General features: G+C 52.1%; 1 protein-coding gene across 1 annotated transcript in view; it reads left to right on the top strand.

Annotated features, from left to right (window-relative positions):
• The window catches only part of LOC142285822 (interferon-induced GTP-binding protein Mx1-like), a 105607-nt gene that overhangs the window by 43674 nt on the left and 47340 nt on the right, over positions 1-14593 (top strand). The window contains exons 11-13 of the mRNA XM_075333302.1: positions 9073-9271; positions 9438-9516; positions 11215-11337. Of these exons, the coding sequence (XP_075189417.1) occupies positions 9073-9271; positions 9438-9516; positions 11215-11337 (401 nt within the window). The remainder of the gene's footprint in view (positions 1-9072; positions 9272-9437; positions 9517-11214; positions 11338-14593) is intronic.

The following is a 14593-nucleotide window of genomic DNA, read 5'->3' as shown; positions in this document are numbered from 1 at the left end:
TATACTGGGGACCATATTATAGTGTGAGGGAAATACTGGGAGCCATATTACATTGTGGGGAATACTGGGGGCCATATTACAGTGTGGGGAATGCTGGGGGCAATATTACAATGTGGGGAATACTGAGGGTCATATTACAGTGTAAGGGGCATAGAGGGAGGGCCATATTAGAGTGTAGAGGAAATATTGGGTCCCATATTAGAGTGTGGGGGAATATTGGTTGATATATCCCAGTATGAGAAGAATACGGGGCCATCATACAGTATGAGAGAAATACTGGGGGCCATATTACAGTGTGGGGGTAATAGTGGTAGCCATCATACATTGTGGAAGGAAATACTGGGGGCCATATTCCAATGTGGGGTAATATTGGGGACCTTGATACAGTGTGGGGGAAATACTGGGGGCCATATTACAATTTGGGGTAATATTGGGGACCTTGATACAGTGTGGGGGAAATACTGGGGGCCATATTACAGTGTGGGGGGAATAGTGGTAGCCATCATACAGTATGAGGGAAATACTGGGGGCCATATTACAGTGTGGGGGGAATAGTGGTAGCCATCATACATTGTGGGGGAAATACTGGGGGCCATATTACAATGTGGGGTAATATTGGGGACCTTGATATAGTGTCGGGGAATACCGAGGGCCATATTATGGTGTGGAGGGAATACTGTGAGCCATCATACAGTGTGGAAAGAATATTGATGTCCATCATACACTATGGGGGAAATTATTGATGTCATATTAGAGTATGGGGGGAATTACAGGGGGCCATATTACAGTGTTAGGGAAATACTTGGTGCCATCCATACAGTAGGGGGGGCTACTGAGGGCTATCATACAGTGTGAAGGGGCTACTGTGGGACCCATCATGCTGTGTATCTATCATTCTGTGTATGTGGGAGCTGTGGAGGGCATCATGTGGTGCCCTGGACAAGCCAGGACGTCACAGGTACTGCAACAACACACCCCACACCCCAGTTAGGCACATCAGTCACACACAAATCCTTGTTGCCTCCCTCCAGGGGCTGATGTCCACACCAGGTGGGGTGGAGCCAGGCGGTTGGCCCCACCCACTGAGGAGTTCACAGTCCTGGGGGCGGGAAAAGGAAGAGAACAGTTTTGGAGTAGAAAGGGAGAGGAGTAAAGTAGTAGTGGAGGAGCAGACTGACCGTGGCCGGGTACGTGACCCGGGCACCTACAGCAAGGTTGGCAGACAGTGGTGACCATCTGCAGGAGGGGCCGATCGACGCGGAACCGTAGGACCGGGGACGGGCGGTGGCCCGCCGGTACCGAACCGAGGAGCGAAGAGAAGCCAGCACCATTCGGCAGGGCCTACAGACCCCGACCAGGCTTGGAGTCGCTGTAAAACCGGTCAAATCCGTTAGCGACGGGAACCTCCGGGGTTTCCCAGCAGCAAAGACCCGATTGAAGGCAACCGCTCAACCGTGAAGGGAAATACAGTCACCGCCAAGGCTACAGATCCCAGGGCCAGAGCCTGCGGGCAAACGGGGCTCCCTCGGCATCTATCCACGCTGAGGAGTGGGTTACCGGTGGGAAGTCATCGGGGTCTAAAACACACTACAGGTGCAGGGAAAGGCAGTCACCGCCAACCTACTGGGAGTAACCACCGCAGCCGTCTGCGGAACCCGTCCATCCAGCCGTTTGTTTTACCAGAGACTCCGTGTACGTTACTGACTGAGTGAGTACCACAGTGCCGTCTGGCACCGCGCTGCCCCCGCGACCCTGCACCTCACCAAACCCTGCCATCCACTCCCCAGTCACCCCAACCGGGTCGCGGGACCACCCAAACCCCCTACCCACGGAGGGGAGAGAAACATCTCGGCTGCTCCCTGTCATCGCTCCCGGGATCCCCGTCCAGAGCAGCGGTGGTGTCCCAACCTCACCACAAACCGTGGGTGGCGTCACGAACCGACTTCCCCAATCCCAAAAACGACCCCCTTTCACTCACGGGCGAGGAGTGCCGCTCGAGCCCCCGGATCCGGCCCACCGCTCGAGCCATCGAGCAGCGAGCAGCAGGCTGCAGTAGCGCCGGACCCGAGCGCCAGCGAGAGCGCAGCAGCGACGGCCCCCTCCCCGCCCGCGACAACTTGGCGTCACGAACAGGATCTTACCGTTCTACCGCCTGGTAGAGGTGCGCCTTGTGACCCGCCGGAGGTGTCCGGCCGAAAAATTCCAGAATCCGCCATATTGGGCGCGAAAAGCTCCCCGATCGAGCGTCTTCCCGAGCAGTGGAGGCACGAAAGCCGAAGCTCCGCCCTTGAAGAGGAGGTGCTGAGAAGAAACCAAGGGGGGCGGATGGCGTCTGGCCGCATGTAGACCGCGGCTATAAAAGCAGGGACGCCAGGACTCTGCGGCCATCTTTGGTTCCTGGAAGAGGCCGCTGCAACGATGTATAGTCCGTCCGGCAACACCGTCGTTCCCGCGCCCGTGCCTGGTACCGCGGCGTGGGTGGAAGTCCGGACCGTCCAGCTAAGCAGCCATCTGCAGGTTCGTGTGCAGCTCCTCCTGGAGGAGTGGGAGGCCGACATGGCAGACGTGGTGGCGGCTATGCGGAGACGCGAGGTGGAGGAAGAGTTGGAGAGGCGGGTAAGCGACCCACGCCCCTGTAGTCCGAAGGGATCGGCCGCTGTGGCTGAGGGGCCCGGCCTGCGCCCGCTCACCCTGCTGCCTCCCCCGCTACCCGTATTAGTTGCTACCACCCCACCACTAGGCCCGCTACCTGCCCAATCAGTAGCGGTACCCTGCCCGTCTGCCCAAGCGGACCGACCTGCAGTTGAAGCCCATAACCGTCTTGAACCGCTTCCCTGGAAGCTGCCGAAGGCCGAGCCTGTCAGTGGAAATGTACCGGAGGCACTTGCGGTGATCGTGCCTGGTTCTGTGCCCGCGGCCCAGCACCCCGCGCCCGGGACTGTGGCGTGGGTGAGGGCCCGAGTAACTAAGTCCAACCAACGCCATCGGAACCAGATAAGTCTCCTGGCGGAGCAATGGACCACCGAGGTGGAAGCGCTGGTTGCGATTGCCCAGATGCACGAGATGGGAGCCGACGTGACGGAGCTGGTGCGTGACCCACGCCTCCATGTCCAACAGGGACCGGCCGCTGCGGCTGGGAGGCCCGGTCCGATCCTGGCCCTCGTACCGTCCATGCCATGACCCATGGGGCACCCCAGTGTTAGTCTACCTGACCTGCTGCCCCGCGCTGCAACGGTGGGGCCTGACGTCCTGAGTGCCAGGGGTCCGGATGCTGCCGCGACTGGTGGCGACTCACATGGCGCAGAGTCCGAGGAAGCGGGTGAAAGCCTTCGCCACGACGGTGGACGGGTAGTTTTCTATAGCCCGCGCACCGGTGGAAATGGATACCGGGCGCCCCTTTCCCAACAGGCCTGCCACCGCATGTTTGAAATATTGGTAGCGGAGGGTGAGGCCACCTCAGCAGAAGAGTCGGAGTAAGTCAGCGCCCCCCCCCCCGTTGCACAGTTGTCCCCGATGGGACCATCAGAACCGTCATGTGAGTAAATGAAAATAATCAACCGAACTGTTACCAAATTTGCAACCGTGATTGAACCGGCCGTTGCCGGCAAGTTGTCCCTGAGGGGACCCTTTGCACCGTTGGTGTAAGGAACTATTTACGGACACGCTCGAGAACTTGCAGGGCAACCACAAACTTGTGGCATGTAAATAATTGTTGGCATAAATCCGTTACCGCCTCCGGGGAGGCAGATTGGAGGAAGGGCCCGCAGCAGAGTAGGCTGGGGCCCGGTCACCACCTGGACCGGTGGCCAACCTCCGGGGGTCAGGGGTTCCCCGTGGACGTGGGTCCCCTGAAAGAGACCGTACCCGCTCGGGGAGCTTGGTGATGGACTGGGGCAAGGGGTGCTGCCCACTTCTTAGGGGCAGCATCAGGGCCAGGTTATTTGGATGGGAGAGAGCGGAAGCCGTTACCGTTAATAAAAATGTACCGTTAAGAAACGTTTAAGTACCGTACCTCCCGTTAAGGGAAGAGTCATAAAAAAAAATGCTTGTTGAATGTTTTTATATGTTTTACCTTTTTTTCAGTTGTGAAAATAAAACCGGTGATGGACGGGCAGCCCGCGGACGGTCTGCATTTAACCAAGGGGGAATGTGGCGCCCTGGACAAGCCAGGACGTCACAGGTACTGCAACAACACACCCCACACCCTGGTTAGGCACATCAGTCACACACAAATCCTTGTTGCCTCCCTCCAGGGGCTGATGTCCACACCAGGTGGGGTGAAGCCAGGCGGTTGGCCCCACCCACTGAGGAGTTCACAGTCCTGGGGGCGGGAAAAGGAAGAGAACAGTTTTGGAGTAGAAAGGGAGAGGAGTAAAGTAGTAGTGGAGGAGCAGACTGACCGTGGCCGGGTACGTGGCCCGGGCACCTACAGCAAGGTTGGCAGACGGTGGTGACCGTCTGCAGGAGGGGCCGATCGACGCGGAACCGTAGGACCAAGGACGTGCGGTGGCCCGCCGGTACCGAACCGGGGAGCGAAGAGAAGCCAGCACCATTCGGCAGGGCCTACGGACCCCGACCAGGCTTGGAGTCGCCGTAAAACCGGTCAAATCCGTTAGCGACGGGAACCTCCGGGGTTTCCCAGCAGCAAAGACCCGATGTTCACAGTCCTGGGGGCGGGAAAAGGAAGAGAACAGTTTTGGAGTAGAAAGGGAGAGGAGTAAAGTAGTAGTGGAGGAGCAGACTGACCGTGGCCGGGTACATGGCCCGGGCACCTACAGCAAGGTTGGCAGACGGTGGTGACCGTCTGCAGGAGGGGCCGATCGACGCGGAACCGTAGGACCAGGGACGTGCGGTGGCCCGCCGGTACCGAACCGGGGAGCAAAGAGAAGCCAGCACCATTCGGCAGGGCCTACGGACCCCGACCAGGCTTGGAGTCGCCGTAAAACCGGTCAAATCCGTTAGCGACGGGAACCTCCGGGGTTTCCCAGCAGCAAAGACCCGATTGAAGGCAACCGCTCAACCGTGAAGGGAAATACAGTCACCGCCAAGGCTACAGTTCCCAGGGCCTGAGCCTGCGGGCAAAAGGGGCTCCCTCGGCATCTATCCACGCTGGGGAGCGGGTTACCGGTGAGAAGCCATCGGGGCCGAAAACACACTACAGGTGCAGGGAAAGGCAGTCACCGCCAACCTACCGGGAGTGACCATCGTAGCCAGCTGCGGGACCCGTCCATCCAGCCGTTTGTTTTACCAGAGACTCCGTGTACATTACTGGCTGAGTGAGTACCACAGTGCCGTCTGGCACCGCGCTGCCCCCGCGACCCTGCACCTCACCAAACCCTGCCATCCACTCCCCAGTCACCCCAACTGGGCCCCGGGACCACCCAAACCCCCTACCCACGGAGGGGAGAGAAACATCTCGGCTGCTCCCTGTCATCGCTCCCGGGATCCCCGTCCAGAGCAGCGGTGGTGTCCCAACCTCACCACAAACCGTGGGTGGCGTCACGAACCGACTTCCCCAATCCCAAAAACTACCCCCTTTCACTCACGGGCGAGGAGTGCCGCTCGAGCCCCCGGATCCGGCCTACCGCTCGAGCCACCAAGCAGCGAGCAGCAGGCTGCAGCAGCGCCGGACCCGAGCGACAGCGAGAGCGCAGCAGCGACGGCCCCCTCCCCGCCCGCGACACATCATGCTGTGTAGTGGAGAACTATATGTTGGGGGACTCAGGAGACATTGTTAAATGTTAAATGCCAGAAAAAGCCCTGTACTGTGTCGCCCCCGAGGCCTCTGATGTCAAGGTGGTGGCTCCGAGCAGTGAAGTGGCTGTACCGTGTGCAAGCAACAGGCTTTTTGTAATGGGGAAGAAAAATAATATTTAAAAAGGGGAGAAAGAAGAATAAAATAGATAAAGAATTTGTGACTCCAGTTGGGATGTTCGGCTGTGGTATGGCCGGGCACTATTGGTGGGCCCCAGGAGTTAGGTGGTGATGCACAGTGCCAGAGGGTTGTCCTTTCCCCCCCTCCCCCAAACTAGGGCTTGTTCCTGGGGGATGTGTTCAGGTAGGGATGGCGCAGCAGGAAATAAATCAGCCAGAGACAGGACAGGAGCTTTCATCTTGTACTGAAGCTCTGTATAACAGTCTGGAATGTTCTTTCAGCCTTACAATTGTGATGCCCTGGCCTATCAGGATGTCACAGGGTATTGTGCAATCTGTCCTTCTGTGCAATATCCATCTTCTTCTTGGTTATGGGTCCCTGACTAATGGTGTTGCCAAAACTAGTTAATCAAAATCCTAGGAACACTCTGCACCACACCGACCAGACACACCAGTGGACGGCCTGAGTGGACTAGGGTCGCCCACTTGGGGGGTTGGTTAAGGGGAGGTCAGGAGGAGTGTCAGGAGCAGTTCAGTGTAGTGTTGGAGGTGAAGGAGAGAGGAGATCAGGAGCTGGGCTCCTTGGAAGTACTAGGTAGCAGACGTTGGTCTGGGCCTGGTAGGAGCTGGACCCCCGGTCGCAGGGGATCGTGACAAGGGGCATGGCATTGTCGTGGAGGACAGCTGGCAGCCTTGTACCATCACCGGGCTGAGGCCAGGGCACGACAGGGTACGTGGACCGTAGGTCAGGGAGTAGCTTCAGGCAACCTGACAATTCACGCGATGAGGATGGAGCCTTCAAGATTCGCTCTCCACCCGCTCCAAAATCGGGGTACTAGCGCAACGAGGGGGATAGGACTTCCCTCTAAAACAGTCCAGGAAATCCCAAGCGTGAACCCTGAGAGCAAGCTCTCTCAGTTAGCCACACTGGTGAGTGGGACCCAATTAGTTTTAAGCTAAAGGGGTCCATCAAGAGGAAGACACAGTGCCAAGGGAAAGGTCACAGATCAATAGGCAACACCAGCAGAAACGGGACCCAAACGTGCTCCCCTCAGCGGCAGCAGTGTCCAGAACATTGGTTTACTAAGTTGTCGGTGTCAGCGTTATTGGACTGAGTGAGTACGCAATTGACCATTACCTCCCCAACGGCACATCCCTGTCACTGTCACCGAGTCCCGGGGCATCCCCCCTACCCGTGGAGGGGTCAAACACCTGGCTGCCCATTCCATCGCCATAATCCACCTTACCACACACCATGGGTGGTGTCACGAACTTTAGACACTGTCCCCTGTAAATATCCCCCCTTTAATCGAGTGGCTGCATGAGCCCCGCGTCCGGAGACCCCTCGAGCCACCGCGGATCCGGATCCAAGCAGCCTAGCTGCCGGCACGGGGGAGATACACCTCGATGGTGGTTTTTCCTGTGCCGATGGGAGTTTGGCTTCTCTGCTGTTTGATAGTAATGTACTTCTCCTGCTACTATTTCCCTACCTGGGAGTAGGTATCTTGGTTACCTGGGATTCCCAAGGCAAGAACAATTTGGACTTTTGATCCCTTCTGGGGAGCAGGTGACTGGAATTCTGTAGGAAAACTCTTTACTTCTTCTAGAAGTTTCCTGACTCACACATGCCACTTTGCTCCCAGGCAAATGTCACTGCCCCTTGTAAAAAGGCTGCAGTCCCTCAGTTTTGTCACCAACCTTGAAGGCACTGATGACCTAGGGACTGATAACCTGACAAGTGTAGCTGCCCCTCTAGAGGTTTCTAGAAATCACCTCAGGCCAGGACGTCTCCTCAGTACACTCCTCACTTCACCTCACACAACGACTGACTGCTAGTTACCTCAGAGCTAAGCTACTCCCCTTTCTCCTTTTAGGGCTCATCACTCAAGAGATGATTTTCTCTCAAGTGAATAACCCCAGTAAGGAAGTGTGTGTAAATGTATATTCTGTTGTGAGCAGCAGTGAAAACCAAATCCTCACTAAAGGGGGCTTTACACGCAGCGACATCGCTCGTGAAAGCACCCACCCCGTCGTTTGTGCATCACGGACAAATCGCTGCCCATGGAGCACAATATCGTTAGTCCCCGTCACACGTACTTACCTTCCTAGCGACGTCGCTGTGGCCGGCAAACCACCTCCTTTCTAAGGGGGAGGTTCATGCGGCTTCACAGCGACGTCACACAGCAGCCGTCCAATAGAAGCGGAGGGGCAGAGAGCAACCGAAAGAAAGTGACGCCCACCTCGTTGCCGGAGGACGCAGGTAAGGTGTTGTTTGTCGTTCTCGGGGTATCACACGTAGCGATGTGTGCTGCCTCAGGAACGACGAACAACCTGCATCCAGCACCAGCAACAATATTTGGGATTAGAACGATGCGTCAACGATAAGGTGAGTATTTTTGATCGTTAGCGGTCGTTCGTACGTTTCACACGCAACGACGTCGCTAACGAGGCCGGATGTGCGTCACGAATTCCGTGACCCCAACGACATCTCGTTAGCGATGTCGTTGCATGTAAAGCGGCCTTTAGGCTTACAATACATGTAATACAGATGTACTTTTTTTATATTATTTGTGGCGACTAGGCACAGGGCGCCACAGTTAAGTGGGCACTTAAGAAGCATTCTCATTTGTGTTGTTATTGTGAAATTGGTGCAATGGGCATAGTATTATTTTCTAAGGGCCAAATGTGGACCTGGATTTATAGGGTACTTGCTCAGGGCCTTAATATTTTCTAGGCGACAATTTTACCATCTAGAGGGCACAAAGGAAGCATTTTACTTTGTAACAGGCAGAATGGTGGGCATTCTGTGGGGTACAAAGAGGATCAGTAATAAACAGTTGGCAGCTACATCTCAGTATTGGGGTATACGGGGGTACATGGGGCTGGAAACGTGAGAAGTCAGATATGTCCCTATTGACAGATAATGGGGAGACAAAGATTAAGTATAAATATCTTTATATTGGAAAAATGGATTCAGGTGCAAATAGTTGGTAGACTCACTTTTTGCACACATTATATGGGGAGGGAATCCCATGAAATACTGTGCGCAGAGGTCTCCACCAACGTTGGAATTTGCAAATATCTCATAATGGTCTAAATCAATGTAATGGAAATATCACAATCTGTTTTTCTCACTTTTTTCCTTTAACTGAAAAACCTTTTGTTTTATGGTTCTAAAACATCTCATTCTCCGTGTAGGAGTCCTGACTAAGCCAGACTTAGTTGACAAAGGAGCAGAAAATGAAGTTGTAAAGGTCGCTCAAAACCGTGTGTACAACCTCAGGAAAGGTTACGTGACTGTAAAGTGTCGCAGTCAGATGGAGGTACAGCATGGTCTTGTCCTTGAAGATGCTTTAGTTAATGAGAAGACATTTTTTGAAAACCATGAACACTACAGGTAATGCAATCTTTCATTCCACCACAGTTTGAGATTATATAATCATATAATACTTTTCTTCTACAATGTTGCTCATTTGAGTATTACTGGGGATCATCACTGTGAATAATCCCTTTTTATTAGAATGCCACAATGTTTTTTTGTTTCTTTTTTTTTTAACTTTTAGTCTTCTTTTGAGACGTGAACAGGCGACCATTCCCTGCTTGGCTGAAAAACTTACAAAAGAACTAGTGAATCACATTTCCGTAAGTAACATTGCATATCAGTTATCACCTTTATAATATAGATGTATATACAATATATGGAGGTTGTGCTTTTCCCACTGCATAAATGATACAACTCTGACTACATGTATTGACCACTAGGGGGAGCTCTCTGTGTATGGTTGTATATAGGTAGTGCAGTGATCTCCTCCTAGTGGTGGTTGCAGGTTGTCTCTATAACAGTGTCCTAAAAGACAGGCGAAGAAGATGAGGGTTTTTTTTTAAAAAAAAGCTTCTATCACAATCGGCTCTCTGCTATAAGAGTTTAGTGACAGGTTCTGGGTTTGAGTCTCAGTTTACCTTTTGCCATTTCTAAGTATTCTCCATCTTTTAGAGAAGAGATGGTTAATGTCAGTATTCCCTGCCAGCAAGCAGTCATTAAGATCTCAGGTGTTTCCGCTTTGGACCACTCCCAGTCCCCTTATATATCCTTTGCTACCAGCAGAGGGTGCCGGTTATTCTCATTCATTTAGATGCTTGGCCTGGAGGTGAAAGGACCTGGTGGAGCCCTCTCTTGAAGTTGCTGTGGTGGCTGCAGTCTCGGGTCTGACTGCAGAAGTCTGTTGTTGTGTTTTCCCCCGTCTGTCTTCCTTCCCTGGTGTGTTGTTTCAGTGCAGCAGAGGGACTAGTGATCCTTACCTACCCACTCCTTAGCCAGAACTATTGTATGGTCACTCAGGGCTTCAGGTTCCTGAGGGTACATCATAGTGAGTGGTGGTGACTGTGGGGGAATAATACTATGCATAGGTGGAGCTGTGGGGGCACCATACTGTGTGTAGTCAAATGTACTTGGGGGGCATCATGTAGTGGGTCAAGTGCAATGTACTGTGCTTTCCTGGGGGCATCAAACTGTATGGGGGCAAACAGACTATAAGTGCATTTTCCTGCATGTGGGGGGAATGTATTGTGTGGGCATCTTACTGTGTGTGCTGAGTACTGTGGGGCATCATACTATGAGTAGCAGATGTAAAGCTTTATACTGTGTATGGGGGACACGGAGGGCATCATACTATAAGGGGGCTGTGGGGCATCATACTGTGTGTTGACCACTGTGGAGCATCATACTATATGGGGGATGTGGGGCATCATACTGTGTGTGCTGAGCACTGTGGGCATTATACTATGTGTATCAGATGTAAAGCATTATACTGTGTATTGGGGACACTGGGGGCATCATATTTGATGGGGGACTGTGGAGGGCATCGTACTGTGTGTAAGCATTGATGGGCTTCACTAGGAGTATTGTTTTTGTGTGGGCAGAAATATAAGACTAGGCAAGGTTAGGATACTAGCTTAGCATAAAATAATGTAGGTATCCTTTCTTCTTATCTTTCAAATGTGGGAGATCTGAATAAAGAAATATAACTGAGGATATCAAATTCAAATATGCTTTATTGGCAGGACCAAAATACAATTAGTGTTGCCAAAGCAAGAGAAATACAGTAAGTGTGGTGGGAGGGGATATCTTTATATAGAAAACCTTGAACTCATTATAGAGGTAACAAATGGAAGAAAGTGGTAAGTGGGCAAAGCTTTTAGTTACTAGCCTCAACTTGAAGACAGACATGGAGGAGCTGCAGGCAGTTGTCTTACAGCCAGAGACAGATCAGTTTTGACTATAGCAAGAGGAGGAGAAGTCAATTATTTATATTCTTACATTTTTATTCTTTTCCACATTAGAGGACACTACCCAGTATAGAATATCAGATAAAAAGTAAACTACGGGAAGCTGAAGATAACCAGAAATTGATTGGTACGGGGGTCCCTGATACCTCTGAAAAACAGCGAGAATATTTGTTATCTGTAAGTATTGCAAGATTTGCATAAATTCCACACTTTTTTGACTGTTTGCAGTAAACCTACAGATATTTGTGAATTTAAGTTGGAATTCTAATAGAAAATTATAACGACAGTTTTGCTTCTATCGAGCAGCACCTCAGACCTTCTGCTCACTACAGTGCCATACTTCCCTTATTTGTAGCACATTTTGTCACACTTAAGTCTCATCACCGTACATCACATAGGAGCAATTAACATTGTTAGGCCGGCATCTCACTTGCGATTTTCTCGCAGTAGTGGAATGTGAGAAATTCTCGCATTGCACTCGGACACATGTTATTCAATGAATCAGCTCTCATCTGCTATTTTTTTCTTAGTCCAAATCGGACGGAGAAAAAAATCGCAGCATGCTGCGTTTTGGAGAGTTTCTCGCGCGAGTCTCTCCAATGCAACTCTATGGGAGCGTGAAAAAAACGCATGTCACACGGACCGGCACTCACACCATCCTAGTGACATTCGTTTTTCTAAATACATTAATCGCATGTTTCTCAAAACACTGGAAATGAGTGATGTCTCACAATGTCGGTCAATCATAGAGATTGACCGACATTGTGAGACCTCACTCATTTCCAGTGTTTTGAGAAACATGCGATTAATGTCAGTCGGTCTCTCCCTCTCGGTCTCTATTCTCTCTCTGTCGGTCTATCTCTCTCTCTGTCGGTCTCTCTCACTCTCTGTCCATGTCGGTCTATCCCTCTCCCCCCTCTCTGATACTCACCGATCCCCGATCATCAGCGCGGCACTGCATAGCGTTCACACTGCTCCGGCGGCTTCTCCTCTTTTGAAAAAGCCGGCCGCTCATTATTCAATCTCGTACCACCGGTGCCTATGATTGGTTGCAGCCAGACACGCCCCCACGATGAGTGACAGCTGTCTCACTGCAACCAATCACAGCTGCCGGTGGGCGGGTCTATATAATGCAGTAAAAAAAATAATACGGAATAGCCGCATTCATTAGATGCGACTGTCCCGGGACTGTACCCGGCCATCCCGAATTGCCCTGGAGCGGTGGCAATCAAGGTAATAAGGAGTTAATGGCAGCAGCCCATAGCTGCCACTAAGTCCTAGATTAATCATGGCAGGCGTCTCCCCGAGATACCTTCCATGATTAACCTGTAAGATTAAGAAAATGAAGACATACACCCAAAAATCCTTTATTTGAAATAAGTAACAAAAAAAACAACCTCTTTCACCACTTTATTCAAGACCCCAAATACCCATCCAGATCCGACGTAATCCACTGAGGTCCCTCGACGCTTTCAGCCCTGCTACATCAGAAGCTGAGAGAGAGCGGTCACAGACAACGACCGCTGTCTGTAAGCTCCCCGCAGCGACTGAAGTGAGTCGCGCTATCAGCGATGACATCACTCAGGTTACCCGAGGCCACAGATCTCAGCTGGAGGACTTCTGCTGTGGCCGCGGGTAACCTCAGTGATGGCACCACTGATCGCGCGGCTCACTGCGGTCACTCAGGGGATTTGCGGTCACTGTTGAGACCTTCACCGGTGACCGAAAATCAGGCCATGCCACACAGACAGAGCCGCGGGATGACAATGAAGTCGGGTGACGTTCATCCGACTTCATTCTGATCGTACGGCTCTGTCTGTGTCTGCTGTCAGCGGCCATTCAGCTCTGCTACATGGCTCTGTCTGTGTCTGCTGTCAGCGGCCATTCAGCTCTGCTACATGGCTCTGTCTGTGGCTGCTGTCAGCGGCCATTCAGCTCTGCTACATGGCTCTGTCTGTGTCTGCTGTCAGCGGCCATTCAGCTCTGCTACATGGCTCTGTCTGTGTCTGCTGTCAGCGGCCATTCAGCTCTGCTACATGGCTCTGTCTGTGGCTGCTGTCAGCGGCCATTCAGCTCTGCTACATGGCTCTGTCTGTGTCTGCTGTCAGCGGCCATTCAGCTCTGCTACATGGCTCTGTCTGTGTCTGCTGTCAGCGGCCATTCAGCTCTGCTACATGGCTCTGTCTGTGGCTGCTGTCAGCGGCCATTCAGCTCTGCTACATGGCTCTGTCTGTGGCTGCTGTTAGCGGCCATGTAGCAGAGCTGAATGGCAGATGACAGCTGCTGAGAAAAAACGGATCCCATAAGCATCAAACACGCATTGCACACGCTCTGCTAGCCTGGAAACAATTAAAAAAATACATCGCACTTGGATTGCACACTGACCTAAGGTGAACTAAAATCGGCCGACTTTTTTTCATGCAAGTCGGACCGATTTTACACGCATAAGTGTGTTTCCAGCCTTAGTAGTGATGAGTGAGTGTGGTCGCCACTGCTCGGTACTCAATCAAGTGTAGGGGGTATTCGAGTGCCATGCTTACATCCCCATCCCGCATGATTCACGTATCTCTCTCCTCCTGTTAGGGTCCTCTGAAAAATGCTCGAGTTTCCCTTTTACTTCCATTATACTCAGTAGTTAAACGCATCCAAACTGCTCGATTCGAGTACTGAGGACTCGAGCATTTTAGTACTCGCTCATCACTAACTGTCATATATACTGGAGATCAAAATTAGAGAACAACACACAATTTCCTAAATGTTGCGGTCATTGTGTCGTCCTATGTGATTATATCCTAACATGAGGATCTCGCAGGATTTTCCGCTTATTTCATAAATTGAATTTATTGTAAAGCACATAAGAAAAATGTAATTGAGAGAAATGAAAAAGCACAATGACCAAAATTAGAGAATGCTTTCAGTTTCCTGCAAGTTATTGGGGTTAATCTGGCACCCGGTGCTAATTTCCTTAATTATCTAGCAAACTGTTACATCTCGTGGCTCTCCTGAGGCAAGGACTGAGGCAGTCTCCCATTCCTTGCCTGCCACGAGCACTCCTGCCAGACTGCGCAGTGTGCAGGACATACCTTCTCAGAGAGGCAGCAGAAGGGTGACACCTAGTGGTTCTCCTGTTACAAGGAGTGAAGCGGTCTCCCATTCCTAGCCTGCCGCAGACTCTCCTACTCAGCGGCCCCGAAGGTCTGCGAGGCTGCGCAATGTGCAGAGGTTTACTGCTCAGGGAAGCAGTGAGATTCCCGTTATCTCTGCACATTGTGAGACCGAGGATCCCGCCTCTATTTCCCAGAGGCAGGAGGGTGAGCATGTGCAATGCGTGGTGGGTCCTGATTCGCTCACTGACGTCACACGGCTTGATGACAAGGCTGGTGACGTGGTGAATCCTGACTGGCCAGGCTGGGACGTCGTGGACCCTGATTGG

This window comes from Anomaloglossus baeobatrachus, chromosome 2 (genome assembly GCF_048569485.1).
Source record: "Anomaloglossus baeobatrachus isolate aAnoBae1 chromosome 2, aAnoBae1.hap1, whole genome shotgun sequence".
In the NCBI taxonomy this organism is placed as follows: Eukaryota; Metazoa; Chordata; class Amphibia; order Anura; family Aromobatidae; genus Anomaloglossus; species Anomaloglossus baeobatrachus.
This window is presented reverse-complemented; position numbering and strand designations above follow the sequence as displayed.